This window comes from Bombus terrestris, chromosome 2, assembly GCF_910591885.1.
Source record: "Bombus terrestris chromosome 2, iyBomTerr1.2, whole genome shotgun sequence".
Taxonomy (NCBI): domain Eukaryota; kingdom Metazoa; phylum Arthropoda; class Insecta; order Hymenoptera; family Apidae; genus Bombus; species Bombus terrestris.
In genome coordinates, this window is record NC_063270.1 from 1063611 (window position 1) to 1078032 (window position 14422).

General features: G+C 40.9%; 1 protein-coding gene and 1 long non-coding RNA gene across 12 annotated transcripts in view; one reads left to right on the forward strand and one right to left on the reverse strand.

Moving 5' to 3' along the window:
• Positions 1 to 75: 75 nt before the first annotated feature.
• The window catches only part of LOC100650591 (mucin-5AC), a 304537-nt gene continuing 290190 nt past the window's right edge, over positions 76 to 14422 (reverse strand). For 9 of the 11 annotated variants that reach the window (XM_048414230.1, XM_048414222.1, XM_048414217.1 and 6 more), the window contains 7 exons: positions 12280 to 12520; positions 9435 to 9575; positions 7166 to 7360; positions 6549 to 6611; positions 5837 to 6105; positions 3366 to 3583; positions 76 to 2894 (listed from right to left, as the gene is read on the reverse strand). In XM_048414230.1, coding sequence (XP_048270187.1) covers positions 2619 to 2894; positions 3366 to 3583; positions 5837 to 6105; positions 6549 to 6611; positions 7166 to 7360; positions 9435 to 9575; positions 12280 to 12520 — 1403 coding nt within the window. In that variant the 3' untranslated portion in view covers positions 76 to 2618. Of the gene's footprint in view, positions 2895 to 3364; positions 3584 to 4780; positions 4827 to 5836; positions 6106 to 6548; positions 6612 to 7165; positions 7361 to 9434; positions 9576 to 12279; positions 12521 to 14422 lie in introns of those variants that run through there. The other 2 variants (XM_048414256.1, XM_020866777.2) reach the window with 2 other exon arrangements.
• LOC125387147 lies at positions 7351 to 9427 on the forward strand. Its single transcript, XR_007227694.1, has 3 exons — positions 7351 to 7643; positions 7755 to 9081; positions 9174 to 9427. It is a non-coding gene; the product is annotated as an uncharacterized LOC125387147 (long non-coding RNA).

Consider the following 14422-nt stretch of genomic DNA (forward strand, 5'->3'; position numbering starts at 1 on the left):
TGAGAAGTGGAAAGTGAAGATTCAAAGCACCGAACTTTGTGTTTGTAAGACTTGTCTATGAAGAATAAGCCAAGATTCATCGATAAATACCCTTTATTCAATCGGAGTAACATTTATACTTACTTAAAGCATGTCATTGAACTTATATATTCGTACAACTTTATCAACGGCAACAATAATAATCGTAATAATGACGAGAACGTAACGACAATAATGGTAATAATGGTAATAATAGCAATAATGTCGTCGAAATGGTAACTTTCGAGAAGAACGAGCTCCTACTGATCGTGAACGTGTTGCTCGTCCGCCTTCCCACTGCCTGTATGCGGTTCGTGTTGAGCAAAAAAATAGATCTAATCACAGTGACAATGGTAATTATAATCGTAATAATAATGACAATGACAAGAATAATGATAACGTCGAAGATTAATCGTAATCGTCGGCCGACTATCGCTATATTTTTTAATTTATTATTACTCTCACTACACGGTGTTTGGTTAAAGTATATACCTCTTCTCACGGTATCTTTCATCCCATCTGTCCACGAAATAGACGAATAATTGATTCTCCTATATTCTACTTCCCAGATTCTCCCCTCTCTTTTACTTTTATGTACACTGTCTCGTTCTACTGTGACGAAATTATTTCAGTCTGTAAAGTAATAAGCGCTGCACGGAAAATATCTTCGCCTATCTCGGTTATCTCGCGTTTCTTTCTATCCTTTGTTTTAAACTAGTACTCGTGTAATACAACGTGTTACTTGGTAAACGTCAAAGATAATTTTACGCGAACGTCGCCATCGACTTTTTTCCTCGTTCGTCTCGTATACGTATCGATGTCAGCGAAATAAACCAGAAACGCTTCGTTAGCCGGTTCGACGACGTGTATTGTCAGAGATTTGCTTTTCTTCATTAAGCCTTCGACCGTTAAGCACCCAAGAGGCAGAAGATATTCGTCGTACCGCGATACGCGCAGGAACGTATCGATATTTACACGTTTGATTTCTCGCGTGCTTTGCGATCCATTAAAAACGCCAACTTACAACGTAGAGAGATGTAAATGTATCAACAAAAATAATAACAATTCACATAGACGCGACAGTACTATGTACGCGTATCTGTTTATCCTAATAAATTTCTCCAACGAAAGGAACAAACACAAAACGTTTCGAAACTATTGCACAAAAGAACGAGTGTCCTTCGTCCCGACTCGATTGGTCGACGATTCACGACGAGCACGAGGATCAAGGATCGTCCTCGCTTTTCATGGAGCTCGTCGATCCTCGACGCGCCCTTAAACGCCTGGAAATTTGATAAGTACACCGTGTTTGCGATTGACATCTTGACAATTAACGACCAGGCTGTGTGTACATGCACCGTTATTACAAGATCGAGGTTTCACGCGCAGAATCTTCTCTCATCGATCATCTCACGCACAATTAGCCAAGTGGATCAGCAATACTCGCCGAACTTTCATTATAATATTCGTAATCTCTTTCTGTCGACTATGTACACACTATGGACAAAGTGTTTCGCCGTTTCGTAGACTCGTTGATAATATAAATGCGTCGGTATACTCATCGCTAATATCCTATATCAGACAGTAGTAAGAGTAGTGGTAGCAATAATAATAATGATTGGGTTAGTCCTAGAAACAATCTCGGTGGTTGTAACAGTGACGATAGTAGTAATAATAATATCTAGCGGTAAGTACGCAGTAATAATTTATAAGTAGCTGTCGGTTCTTTTCTTTTTTTTTTCCATTTTTCCATTTTAGCAGAAGCAGCATCGATAGCGGTTCCACATTCTCGTTTACTTTTTAAACGTTTAATGGCTTAACGGGTAGTAACAGTTATGCACTGGTAAGAGCAATACGTTTGTTTGATATACATTTAAGCTAATCATTTATGTTTTTCGCACTTGTGCTCCTTGTGTCTTCCACCAACTCCATCTTTATCTTTACATGACTTAAGAGTGATAACGACATTAACGTTTCCTTCGAATAATATGTATATGTATATATATATATATATATAAATGCTTTCTCTGCCGCCTATTTACAATCACGATGCCTACGAGTCCTCGCGGCCCTCGGCCTTACGATATTCTTATGTCCTACAATTTCATTATATACAAAAGATATCGCTATGAGCAACGTCAGTCCGTACGGTTCTGCGGGATCACACTGAGTGGTTATCAGATGATACCTTAGATACCGTTTTTCTTTGTAACATTTACTACTCTCGAGTCTATACAGTCGTCATCGGCTTGTGTCGAACATTTACCGTCTTTAAGTCGACAGTCGAAAGCACCGTTTTCCTTTGGTACACGAGCAGATCACCCGATAATTGGTAAAAAGTCCTCTCGATTTCTCATTCTCAGTATGGAGAGTCATAACACAATTTATTATACGATCAAGAAAGTCTTTCTCGTTGCTCGTTTACCGACACACGATTTTCATCGCACAGAATAGTCTTTCTATTGTGGTAAACCACGCAAACTTCTGTGTCTCTGTTATGATCGCATTTTTTTCCCCTTATCATCACAACGAGAACGAAGTTACCGCATGAAACGCGTTCGTGTCACGTTGTATCCGATCGTCGAGCTTTAAGGATGGTCTCAGATGGGTGTCGGTAGGACTGTGAAATCCTGCAGCGCGGTCTTCACCGTCTCGTATATCGGCCTGTTTGCCTCGTCCGCACAATAACCATCGGCGGTGCACAATGTCTGCAGCTTCGTCAGGTAACTGTCGAAGTTCTCGTGGCCCATCTTCTCCTGCGGTCCGCCCGGGGCGTTCGGTATTCGCACGTGCTCCAACAACGTTATCATGTTATCGCGTAGCGATTGATAGTACTCGGTCAGGTTGTTGCTTCGCTGAGTAATCGCCGTTGTTTCCTGCGAAGAAACGAACCTTTTTTTTACAAAACATTCAGCTTATTAAATATACACTTGATCACTTTCGTAACAATAATAGAAAGGAAGGAAAATTTAAGTATTTGTAACGAGATGAATGCTATCTACTAGAAATTTCAGAATTGGCAATTTTCAATTTTAAGCGTCGGAGAAAAGGGAATCTCTCTGATCAGCGCAGATCTACGTTAACAAAGAATGATACAAGAACTGCCTAGTCTAAAATTTTCACGAATTTTAATTCCATACTGTGTTACTCAATCACAGTAGGTTTTAATATTCAAATATGCGATATTCAAATCCATAATAATATTATGGATGATAAAATAACATTGTAAATGGAAATTTTAGCCCTAATTGGATCGCATTCTATGTAACTGGCAGACGGAAGCTCCTCTAGCATTTCTATCAGCGCACGGTAATAATCGATTACCGACTGAGTACAAGCGTACTGACCTTTTCACCTTGCTTCAGTTGGTTCTCCATGGCGGTGATATCGGAGCGCAAGCGCAACACCTGCGATTCGACCCGAGCGTTTTCTCTCTGGAGCTCTGTGATCTCGGCTTCCAGTGTGTAGAGATCCTCGCTCTGGCCACTGGCGGTACCGCTACCACTCGTGTTACCCTGACCCGTACCCACCGCACCCCCGTGAGCCGGACCACTGGTGTCCACTCCTGAAGATAGGGCATACACGGTCCATTTTAACAGCCTGTCTATCTGCCTCTTTCTTTCTTTCTTTTTCTTATACTTTTATTTCGCTTTTCCCGATTTCCAACAGCTTTCACCTTGATTCTCGAGACACTGGTTCGACTGATTTTTTCTGCTAATGTCACTGGGCGCCATAAGTAATAAAACAGCCATTGATATTCAATGTAAAGTGAATATTTTCATTGCTTTTACTTCCTTATAGTTAACTTATGGTTTTGTAGTCAGCGATGTATAACGATGTCGATAGTCTCGAGAACGTAGGTTTACTTGAAGAAAACCATCGGAAGCCAAGAAGGTCGATAAAGTCCGATCAACCCAAGATCTTGACCGAAACTCTCAAAAAGAGCTCTGTCCACACGAGTTTCGTACAAAAGCGACTTGATATTACAGATAAAAAACGTTACTAGTTACATACGTAGTTCTTGACAGGTGTGCGGGATTCATATACAATAAAATGTGAGAATGTGGCGAGAGCGTATATGTAAGTAGCGCCAGGAAAGCTTCGGACAGCGATTTGGGTTGGTCTGTGGTCGGGTTACATTGTTTTACTTTTTTCTTTTTTTTTGGCATCTTTTTTCATTTTTTGGAAAACAAGTGCATCATCACATCGCAGGTTTGTCTTATCGCGCGACAATGATCGCTTGCTAGGCGGTATAAGTCTAGAAAGTATCCCAAGTCGCTGCATGAGGATTTGTCTGAAATATGGGAATCGGTACGGTTTCTTCTGCGAGTGGTTCGTGCTGAAGTGATGGAGAAAAGAGTTCGTCTAGTTCGACTTGTTCTTTCGATGAAACGAGTGACGCGTTTAACTCATTAACAGACGCACGAACCTGACAGGAGTGCCGCAGGAAAACAGAATGATCGGGGACGATGTTAAGGTGATCAAGGGGTAGCGTGAGGTGCCATCATACCAGATAGAAGAAAAAAATAGGAGACACCGAGTGCTGGCCTTTTAATTTTACAACGTCATCGTAACTTGTAGTTATATCATAAAAGAATTGAAAATTATTCAATTGAAACTATAGCAGGTACTTTTCTGTTTCTTTATGTTACTGCCAACACTCGGACGTCATCTCGTAAAAAGTAAAATTACTGGTGTGTGGATCTTGTATGTAACACCGAAAACACATAGAAAACAAATGGCGAGTACGTCAGTCCCTTACCTTCAAAAGTAAATGTTCTCCTCAAAGCTCAATGACAGGAAAGGAGCTGATCGTGATCCCAGAATAAATCAGAATATATTATTTTTCATTATTATGACATACGGCTGCTTTTTTTTGGTCTTTACATTTTCGCTTCTTTTTTTCTAATTGTCTTTGTTCTTGCACATAGTAATGTGGGAGATAGGATTTCACGGGGGCCAAATTCGTAATTGGAAGAAGCAAAGTGACACAGTGGAAGTTGAGGTGTCCAGTTCAGGTGTTTCTTTCTTTCTTTTCTTTTTTTTTCCTTTTGTCGTTGGTCAACAAATTCCGTGCGTCTCTGTTTTCTCGTGGAAGAATATAAAAAAGAACAGAACCAAAAAAAAAAAAAATATCTCAAAAACACCTGAATACCAATATCACGGAGAAATAGGGTGGCGAAAACGAAAACGTAAAATTTAAGTAGAAACGACCAAAAAAGTAACTGAATATACAGGTAGACAGAAGTGGGCGGGAAAAAGGACGGAGGTTACTCTTGTTGGTATGACAGCACATCATTGCGTGAAGAGTAGAGTATAGCGTAGCATAGGATCAAGTATAAGGTCATATATGCACAAGTTTACAAATAAACGTTCAGAATTTTGTCACAATTTTTTGCCCTCGACTCGTCCAAAGTTACTAATTCCGTATATTATTCCGAATATTTTTCCAAATATCATCTAATATGAAAGTCAATAAAAAGAAAAGAAAAAGAAATTATATTGGACGAGTACGGCGCGAGAAAAGAATAAAAAGGCAAACTTGTAATAATCATGCCTACTCTACAATTTTTTGCTTCTACTCACTGTAATAGGCAATCACATGTCGCAACGTTAGCTCGACGTGAATGAGATATCTCGAATTTACAGCGAACATTTCAATTCGTAATATGTATCAATTGTCGACGACTCGTTCACGAAGAGCCAACCGATCTGCTTTCCTTTTCTTTTTTCTTTTTTGCTTTTTATTCTTCGATTAATAACGACACGCATCGATAATCGAAGACATGAACGACATCTGAGGCAGCTTGATCCTCACCGGTGATTCCTTTGCTGTACATGGTCGACATGTCTTCGAACTTTGGCTTCTTTACCGCGTGACCGGCTATCGGACAACCGGACAGAGATCTGTGAGTGGAGAACGATCCGTTTATATGACCGATTCCGTCACAGCCCGGCGTGGGACAGTTCACGCCCTCGAACTTCATCGCTGTCGCCGCGGCTACCGCTGCTTTGTGCTGCTCCACCGTACCTCCCGATTCTAATACACGCATCTTGTTCCTGTTTGCAATGGGGCAGCCCGATGCGCTGCAACAAGTCGATGTTATCGCAATTAAGGACATGTCGTTTCATAGAAAACACACTCTTACTGAAAATAAGGAAGATAAGAAATGCCAATCTTTTTTGTGGCAGAAGAACAAAATCAGTTCAAGACATTACCATCGAACAAAAATGTAACTTGGACAAAGTATTGGTTAAAAGTAATTCGTTCGAATTCGATCTGCCACGTTAATCTTAGTCAAACTACCTAGTTTCTGTTAACTGGCTAAATTGAAATAAAATTTATTAGAAATATTCTTTTTCAATCAATTTTTTTGCAAATACTTTATAATAGGAACGAAGCTTGCATTTTCTTAAAATTGCGAGCACTATTTCAAGCGTTCAAGTTTGAAAAAAGTTTCTTTTTAAAGTTTTCAGTAAATCATAATTATAATATTTGGTCTTCCACAAAAATCGCGAGGAAATCTTACCTGCGATGCGACAAGAATTTGCCAGTGGCATGGCCAGAGCCGTCGCAACCAGGGATGGGACATCTGTAGCACGAAATGCCAACACCACCATTACCAACACCATATAATCCATCCGCAGAGAAATAGAGAGAGCGAGCATGAAACGAGCGGAAACCGCTGGTTATTAGTCAGCGTCTTCGTCTTTGCGTTACGAAGCGAATAGGGTTTAAGGGACACCGCGTTGAAAGGGATGGGGACGACCTTTTCGGTCTGGTAGCGGATCTTAGCACGTGCAATGCGGTCAGCAAGATATCCACGTAGCTGCGTGTAACGTGCGAACATGGTGAAAACGCAAATTGGGATCGTGATTATGTATAACACAAGTTGCAGAGTACGCAAGAGACTAGAAGCTCACTCAATTAAACCCATTCTATCTTTCTCACTAATCTTTATCAAATTTATGGAAGTGAATTGCATTGATTCAGTGTTAGTTTCAGAGCAGTGATTACTTGCAATGATTTTCATAGAAAATGATTCAATATGGAATATTTGAAAGTTTCAGTTTAAAGTTTTAGAGATCGAAGGATTGGTTCGATTTTGAAGTGTTGGAGGATTAGTGGAATGCGAATGATACAAACCTCAGTGGTTCCGAATCCTGTCCATCTCGGGGCTTGCTTTTCGGTTTGTTAGCCCTTGGACAACCGGACAAACTTCTGTGAGATGAATAGTTGCCGGTCACGTGTCCCGAACCGTCGCATCCTGGTGTGGGACATTTGAGCTCTTGAGAATGTGCTTGGATCTGGGAACGATCGGCACGCGGACAACCAGACAAGCTGTAAAGGAAACAAAAATTTCTGTTCTTTTAAACTTGGTTTACATATACCATGACGATTTTGCGCTACTTCTACTTCGTTAGAGAATGTTTTAACAATCTTGTTTCATTCATTATATATCAGGTAGAATGAATAAGTAGCGCAGGAATCCCCATGGTCAGGATCACGAACGCACACCTCAGAAACATCCAACGATGGCTTCAGCAACACATCGCATGCAATTTACGCGACGTTGCCAAGAAGTCTCGAGTACTTACGTCCAGGTACCAGATATGATACTCAGGTACTATTAAACGATTTAAAAGAAGATCTCGATGAGATTACAAAGTATCGTTCGACAAATGTTAGTTCTATTGCATTATAATTTTCTATTGTTATTTATTATTCGTCAAAGGAGCAAGACAATTCTGCTCACCGAGATCATCCACACGGACTGCTTACATATTAATAATGGTTTTATAAAAAAAAGCAGCCTTCAGCGCGATTCAATCTTGGACAACTTGCCTTGCGTCCAGTTCGAACGAAGACATTGAACAGGAAGGTTTAAGGCTCGTGTCGTGAAATAACACGTTTCCATTCTCTCTCGAAACATGACTTTGAATGATATCGTATTGATTCCAACAGGTTCTTTTCCCTCGGATCTATTGGGTGAATGGTGGACTCGCAGTCGAAACGGGCAATCAACGATTCATAATTATATACACATATGATAGCATGCAAATGGCAACGCCGTGTTCCAGTTGGATCACTCATGAGGTGTCGCTCGTATCGATCGATCGCGTTTTAAGTTCATGTCAATACAAGGTTGGCCTTACTCTAGGAACACTGAAAAGGAGAGCAGGGAGCACACTCACACCTGACCCCAGTGAAACTCGTCAATTGCCAATTGTCTTTCTCTGTGTTTATAATTAAACGATTATAATTAAACAACCGTGCAACACGCTTCCGGATACGGTGCACCTTTGTGACTGTTACAATTATCGTTATATTTTATTTTCTCTCACTTTTTTCTATTCCTTACGGTTCTGCTCTGACATGGTCATTGGCAACAGTTCGCTACGAAACTGCCCACTCGAGGCTGGCGAAGCGGTTTTTAAACGGGCGGGTTCGGTGATCGTATAATCGTATAATATATATTTATATACATATACATATATTTATATTTAGATGCGTATATGAAAATGAATATTAATTACAGTTAGAGCTCAAGACAAACTGGTGGAAGCATCGTATCTTTGCACGAGCACGAAGCTGCTCTTTACCGGCGATCGTCTTAATGATTTTGCCATCCCTTTTCGTAGGGGTCGGGTCGAAACAGGGAGCAAGTGGTGCTTCATTCAACATGAAACTCATCTACACACTTTGGTTATAGTATATCGTACGATAAGGCAAATGGGGTGTGAAGGAATTACGTACGTGAAAAAGATACGCAAAGAGAAACTATATTGGGGAAGAAGAAAGGATATATAAAGAGAAGAAAGACCGTGGAATGAAAATAAAAAGAAATAAAATGATTTGTAAAAATAGCTATTTATATCAAACGGGTGTTCACACGTATAATATGGTAACAGCAATATCGAGTAAGGAGTACAAGACCGGTTTAGCAAGGAAGTTAGGGGTGGAGGAATGTTCTAGATAAAAATGATATAGTGTCACAAAACACTTAAGAAGCCACTACGCCACGGACCACCAATATGCATTGATGCAAAAGACCCATCCATGTAATTTTCGCATTTTCGTGAGGAATCGCTTTCAATGTTTGAATGTGTTTTAAGGATGTCAATATGTGTGATTTTACGCGTGTGTTCTATAGGATGCCAAGTACTTTAACAGGAATCGAACTACTATCAAGGAATTTTTACGTTGGATCGATTCAATGAGGAGAACCAGGGGAATAATCGTGTAGCAAGGTTCCTATATGTATGAATATGTGTATATATGTATTTATGTGTGTGTATGATATGTGGAGCGTGCGTGCGTGCGTGCTGCATCGCTATATCAATATATAAATTATACATAATCGGATGACGTCGTCGAATGTAAAATGTCAGTGTCAATGTCAATGCTGCCTTGCCTTCTGTGGGTAGCGTAGTTTCCCGAGACATGACCCATGCCATCACAGGACGACGTGGGGCACTGTATCAGCTCCTTGCCATCGCGACCACGAGGGGCGGGCCGAGGCACGAAATTCAACGAGTGCCGCCTCATATTCATACTGCACCGAACAACATCAACACTATAAGACACTTCCAACGCGATCGCTCGTCTCTCGTATGCCTGCACCTAATAACTCTTTCATACGCGTTCACTCACTACGTCGCACAATGGATGCCAGCGCATAGTCCCATGTCGAATCATAAATGTAGAACATGTTCGAGGAACTCAATGGAAAAGTGGAAAAGATCATGTTTGTCTGGATCAACACAGTCTATATTTTAAAATAAAGATATCATCACTTTTACCACTTTTCCTCTGAACCCTCGCTTATTATCGTCAAATCCAATTAAAATTTCACACATCTAACAACGAAGATAATAAACGATAGGAGATTTTTAATCTCGAAAGCTCAGTTGGAATAACACTGCTCCGGACATCCAGGGTACGAGCGCGGCTGGAACGCAATCGCTGCGTCGCGTCGTTACAGAGCTGGGATAGCAACCGGAAAGTTTTATTGCGCTTCGCAACTTTTCCTTCTCGGCCAGGGCGAGAGGGAGGTTGCCGTGCACGGACAGCGGGTGTCATAGCGACATATGAGAGAGAGAAAAAATATCCCGAAAAGTTCGGCATCCGGTCGGTGGAGAAAGGACGAGGCGCAGCAGCAGCAGGAGCAGGAGGCGGAAGGAATATATGCGGATCAGAGCACGAGAAAGCGGTTTGCTTCTGCTTTTTTCTCTCGTCTCCTCGTAGTTTCGTAGATGAACGAACTACCGCTGGGCTATGAGAAGCCTCGAAAACCTCGATGGCCCTTGAGTAGCCGCGATATTGCCGGCCAACCGAGCCGACGGATGCGGACTTGAGTGCAATTCACTGGTACGCCCCGAATGCTCTGCCTTGTGTATTTTCCCAGGCTCCGTCTAACCACCAACCTTCTCTGTCTTCATACCAACGACCTTCATAAGTCGCGTTTCCGTTATTCGTTTGTTCTTCTATTACGAGTTCTATTACGAATCGAAGATTGTCTATGGAGGGAAGTGAGGTAATTGCTCTTGAAAGCATGTCTTAGAATGATATGAACTTCATTTTTTATTGTTTCGTATGATTTCGTGCGTTTTGAAGGGATGACGAGTCTCTGACAAGATTACGATTCATAAGATGATACGATTAGGACATAATGAGAATTGTATAGTGAGTAATTCATTATAGTAAGAAAATTCGAGAACGAATGACGCTTCTTTCCTTCCTAGTTTATCGTTATAAAAGTGAATCTACTGCGAATATTAAATTCCTAGTACATTATAAATTTATGTAATATATAAAAATTGCCGTATTAATCATTAAAACTAATAAAATATCTTTTACCAGGCTGCAACTTCCAAAGTGTTCTATACAAGGAAATGTTGAAAAAAGGTTAAATACATATAATTAAATTTAAAAGAACTACTGTTTATTAAAAAAATTAAAAAAAGAATCTATTTTTTGTATGAGTTCGCAATTTCGAAGCATTCTAGGTACCTACATTTCCAAATCGTAGACGACTATTTTAGAACGCTTAATTTAAATATGATTTCTCCAACTTTTCCACGATCTACCCCTTAATATATAAACGCGAACATTCTCGAAGAATTTGGGTAACGTTGTCGAACGGACGCGCGGAATTCCAGGGCATGGGCGGAGATTAGAAAAGAGAGGAAACCAGTGTTGCCCGAGGTATCCGAGGTGCATTTCAAGGGTCTAACCTCGATGGGACGACGCAGGTCTCGCCCCATAATCCAGTGCGGTGGCAACTGATTATACCCCACCTCCTCTTTCGACCTTATTCACCCTTGGCGGCTCCCCTTCCAGCAGCCTCTCGTTCCACCTCCTCTCCTTATGCGCCGAACCGCGCCTTCTCCACTGTACCGCCGAGCTTTACGTCAATTAGAATAAGGTTGGCACTTTCGGTACGAAGAGTAATTACTTTAATTAACAAAATGGAGGTAGGTATGCGCGATCTCCGCCTCCTTCTGCGCTGTTAGTGGCCGCCACCGCCACCAACCGATTTTGCCTCCTGTGCCTTTTCAGCCGCGAATATACGTATACATTCGCGAGAGAGATTCGCGCGACCCTTTCCGCAAGGCAAGTACCAAAATGTGCGATGCTCGCATGCACGTTTATTAGATGCGTGGACGTTCCTCCGGTTCATTGGACAACGTGGGTACCACCAGAATGGGACGTTTCATTGTGGTCTGATCTTGTACCATCCCACACTACTGAATGAGATCAATTTTTACAACGATCAGGGCTACAGAACTTCTCTGAGTAATTAATTTTAATTTAGTATAGATTTATATAAATCTATATTTATATTTAGTATAACTTAGATAGATTTATAGGATTGTACAGTATCTAGTTTACTGAAGCTCTTACTTTGAGAATAATAGTAATAAAGAAATCAATCATCAATTTTCTTTAGAAGTCAAGTCAATTATAATAAAGATCAGGAATCTTCAGAAGTTAAAATTAAAAATCTTAATTTGAAATGCTAAGTTTCTTAGTGTCATATATTACTTATTTGAATTTACGTGAATTTAATTAAAATAACAGAGAAAACTTTAAAACGCTAATTAATAATAATATTTCGATATTCTCTCTCTCTCTCTCTCTCTCTCTCTCTCTAAAGATGGCAGTATCGAGTTTCCGATGAACCAGAAACGTCCTACATCTTCTCACGAGCGCGGTATTATTTGGAAGGAAAGTACATAGATCGTCGCGTTCCTTACCTATCGTCTTTACCCGTAGGTTTATCGAGAGGTCCGACTGTGTGCTGCGGAGGTGGCATACTATAGCAAGGTGTCGGCGTGTAGCCAGCTGGGATTTGGTAACCGGAAGTTACGGGACCTCCAGGATAAGTTCCACCACAATTGTAGCCTGCGGTGGGGTAAGGGGTATACGTGTTCCCAGGATATTCCGGTTGAACGCCTGTCATTCCGTATCCGGGGTGCGGGCTCATCGGTCCATAACCTGAAAGTGACAAATATTTATAATGTAATCTTGTCGAATGAAAGATTCATTATCACAATAGAATATTGCATATAAAATGTTTTATAAACATAAATATGAAATTTAAAAGATTGAAAAATCCCTATTACATCCTAGTGTCGTTTAATAATAAAAGTTTTGATTGAAATAAAAGGTTCTAGTTTAAACGAAGTTAATATTCAATTCGTTCTCCACATATTTACCATTCTTTATTCACTTTTCGGTATAGAGGTATATTTTGGAACTTGGAAATATTTATAAAGCGACGCGGATACTTGTTAAACTTGCAGTTCGGATATATATACATATATCAAATCAACAGCGTTCGGTGAAAACGTACAATAAAGAAACACGGTGCGATATAAAAACTGGAGCAGCGCGAGTACATGAACACGTGCGCGAATGGTCCGCTTTGGTGAAGGAGACGCATGGCGAATTTCAATTTTATGAAAATCTCCACCTCATTCCTACGTAATCTCTTGACTGGCAACGAGATGCAATAATGAAGTAAATAAAGAAATCACTTTTTCACCGTGGAAACAAAAGAACCACGATACAAAAATAAAGATAAAAGAGAACGAGAAAATACGGAAAAGAAAAAGAAAGGGATGAAGCAATCGAAAGCGGCAGGACAAAGGTTCGGTGGCGCAAAGGTTGAAACCGTCCGTTAAGGTCGACGCGTCGCTTGATTAACCGTTGTAAAATCTACGCGTTTATTTACCGGCAAGAATTCATTTCGTCTGCAGTGCAAATAGCCGACGGACGAAGAGCGTCGGTGTACGGGCAACGTGGACGACGCGCGAACACGACGACGCCGAACGAACGAATGAACTCGACATGCCGGCTGTGTGCTCGAATATTTCAATTTCAATAACTACTCCCCAGCGTCAGAGTCCGCACAATATTGGCCGCGCCGGACTTTTGCCGGCTACGTGTACGCGAAATATTGATAATTAACAATGGTCGTGTACCGCCACAGGGAGGTGGTCCGGTAGGAAGGGTGCCGGTTTGGTGCACATCCACGCCGGCGAAAGAGGATGAGAGAAAGAGGAAAGGGGCGGGTATACACAGCGAGAGCAGGAGAAACGACGACAGGGACGAGGGAAATGGGCTGCTGTAGGTTTGGAATGCCAAGGCACAGAGAGACCGAGGAAAATGAGAGTCGGGGCCATAGGTGCCTATTATGGCAGTCATGTACTGTTCTGGCGAATTTTTATTCGACGGTTGTAACCGCGTATCGCTCTCTCGTTCGGTTCCTCTCCCGTCCGACCCCCGAGGGCGTCGAGCTCTTTGTTCTTTTCCCTTGTCCATGCATTTCCTCGCTCGTCCGTTACATGTAGTCAAGCTAACGCGTCGCGTATGTTTCAAGTATATGTGCTTGTTGAAATTTAGAATGCCGAAGACTTTGTTGGATCTATGTACATGTTGGTGTTATCTACCCGTTCCAGGTAATTTGTTTCGGTGTCTCTAGTCAGCGCGTGTAACAGCTTCTGTTGCTACGCGATGAAAGATGACGAGTTTCAAAACGCGAGTCTCATTGGATTTTCTTTGCATTCGATCGCATCACAGCTAGAGTTTTTACTGCATGACGCGGAGTAGTAAAGGTTTGAAATTTTTTAATATTATTTGTTTTCGGTAGCGGATGTTTCAAAAATTAATAGTTAAGGAATGTAATGATTTATTACACAATAATCGAAAGTTATCAGATTTCATCTTTAAAATTTCAAAAAACATTTAAATCTAAAAAAAATAGAAAAAAGGAAGCACCTTTTATTTTATACCTCCGTTAAAAATTATCATTTTCAATATTTAAATCGTCAATTATTATAAAAACGACCAACAATTACAAATAAAGTAGAGATGAGGAATACAATAGAGTCAGGG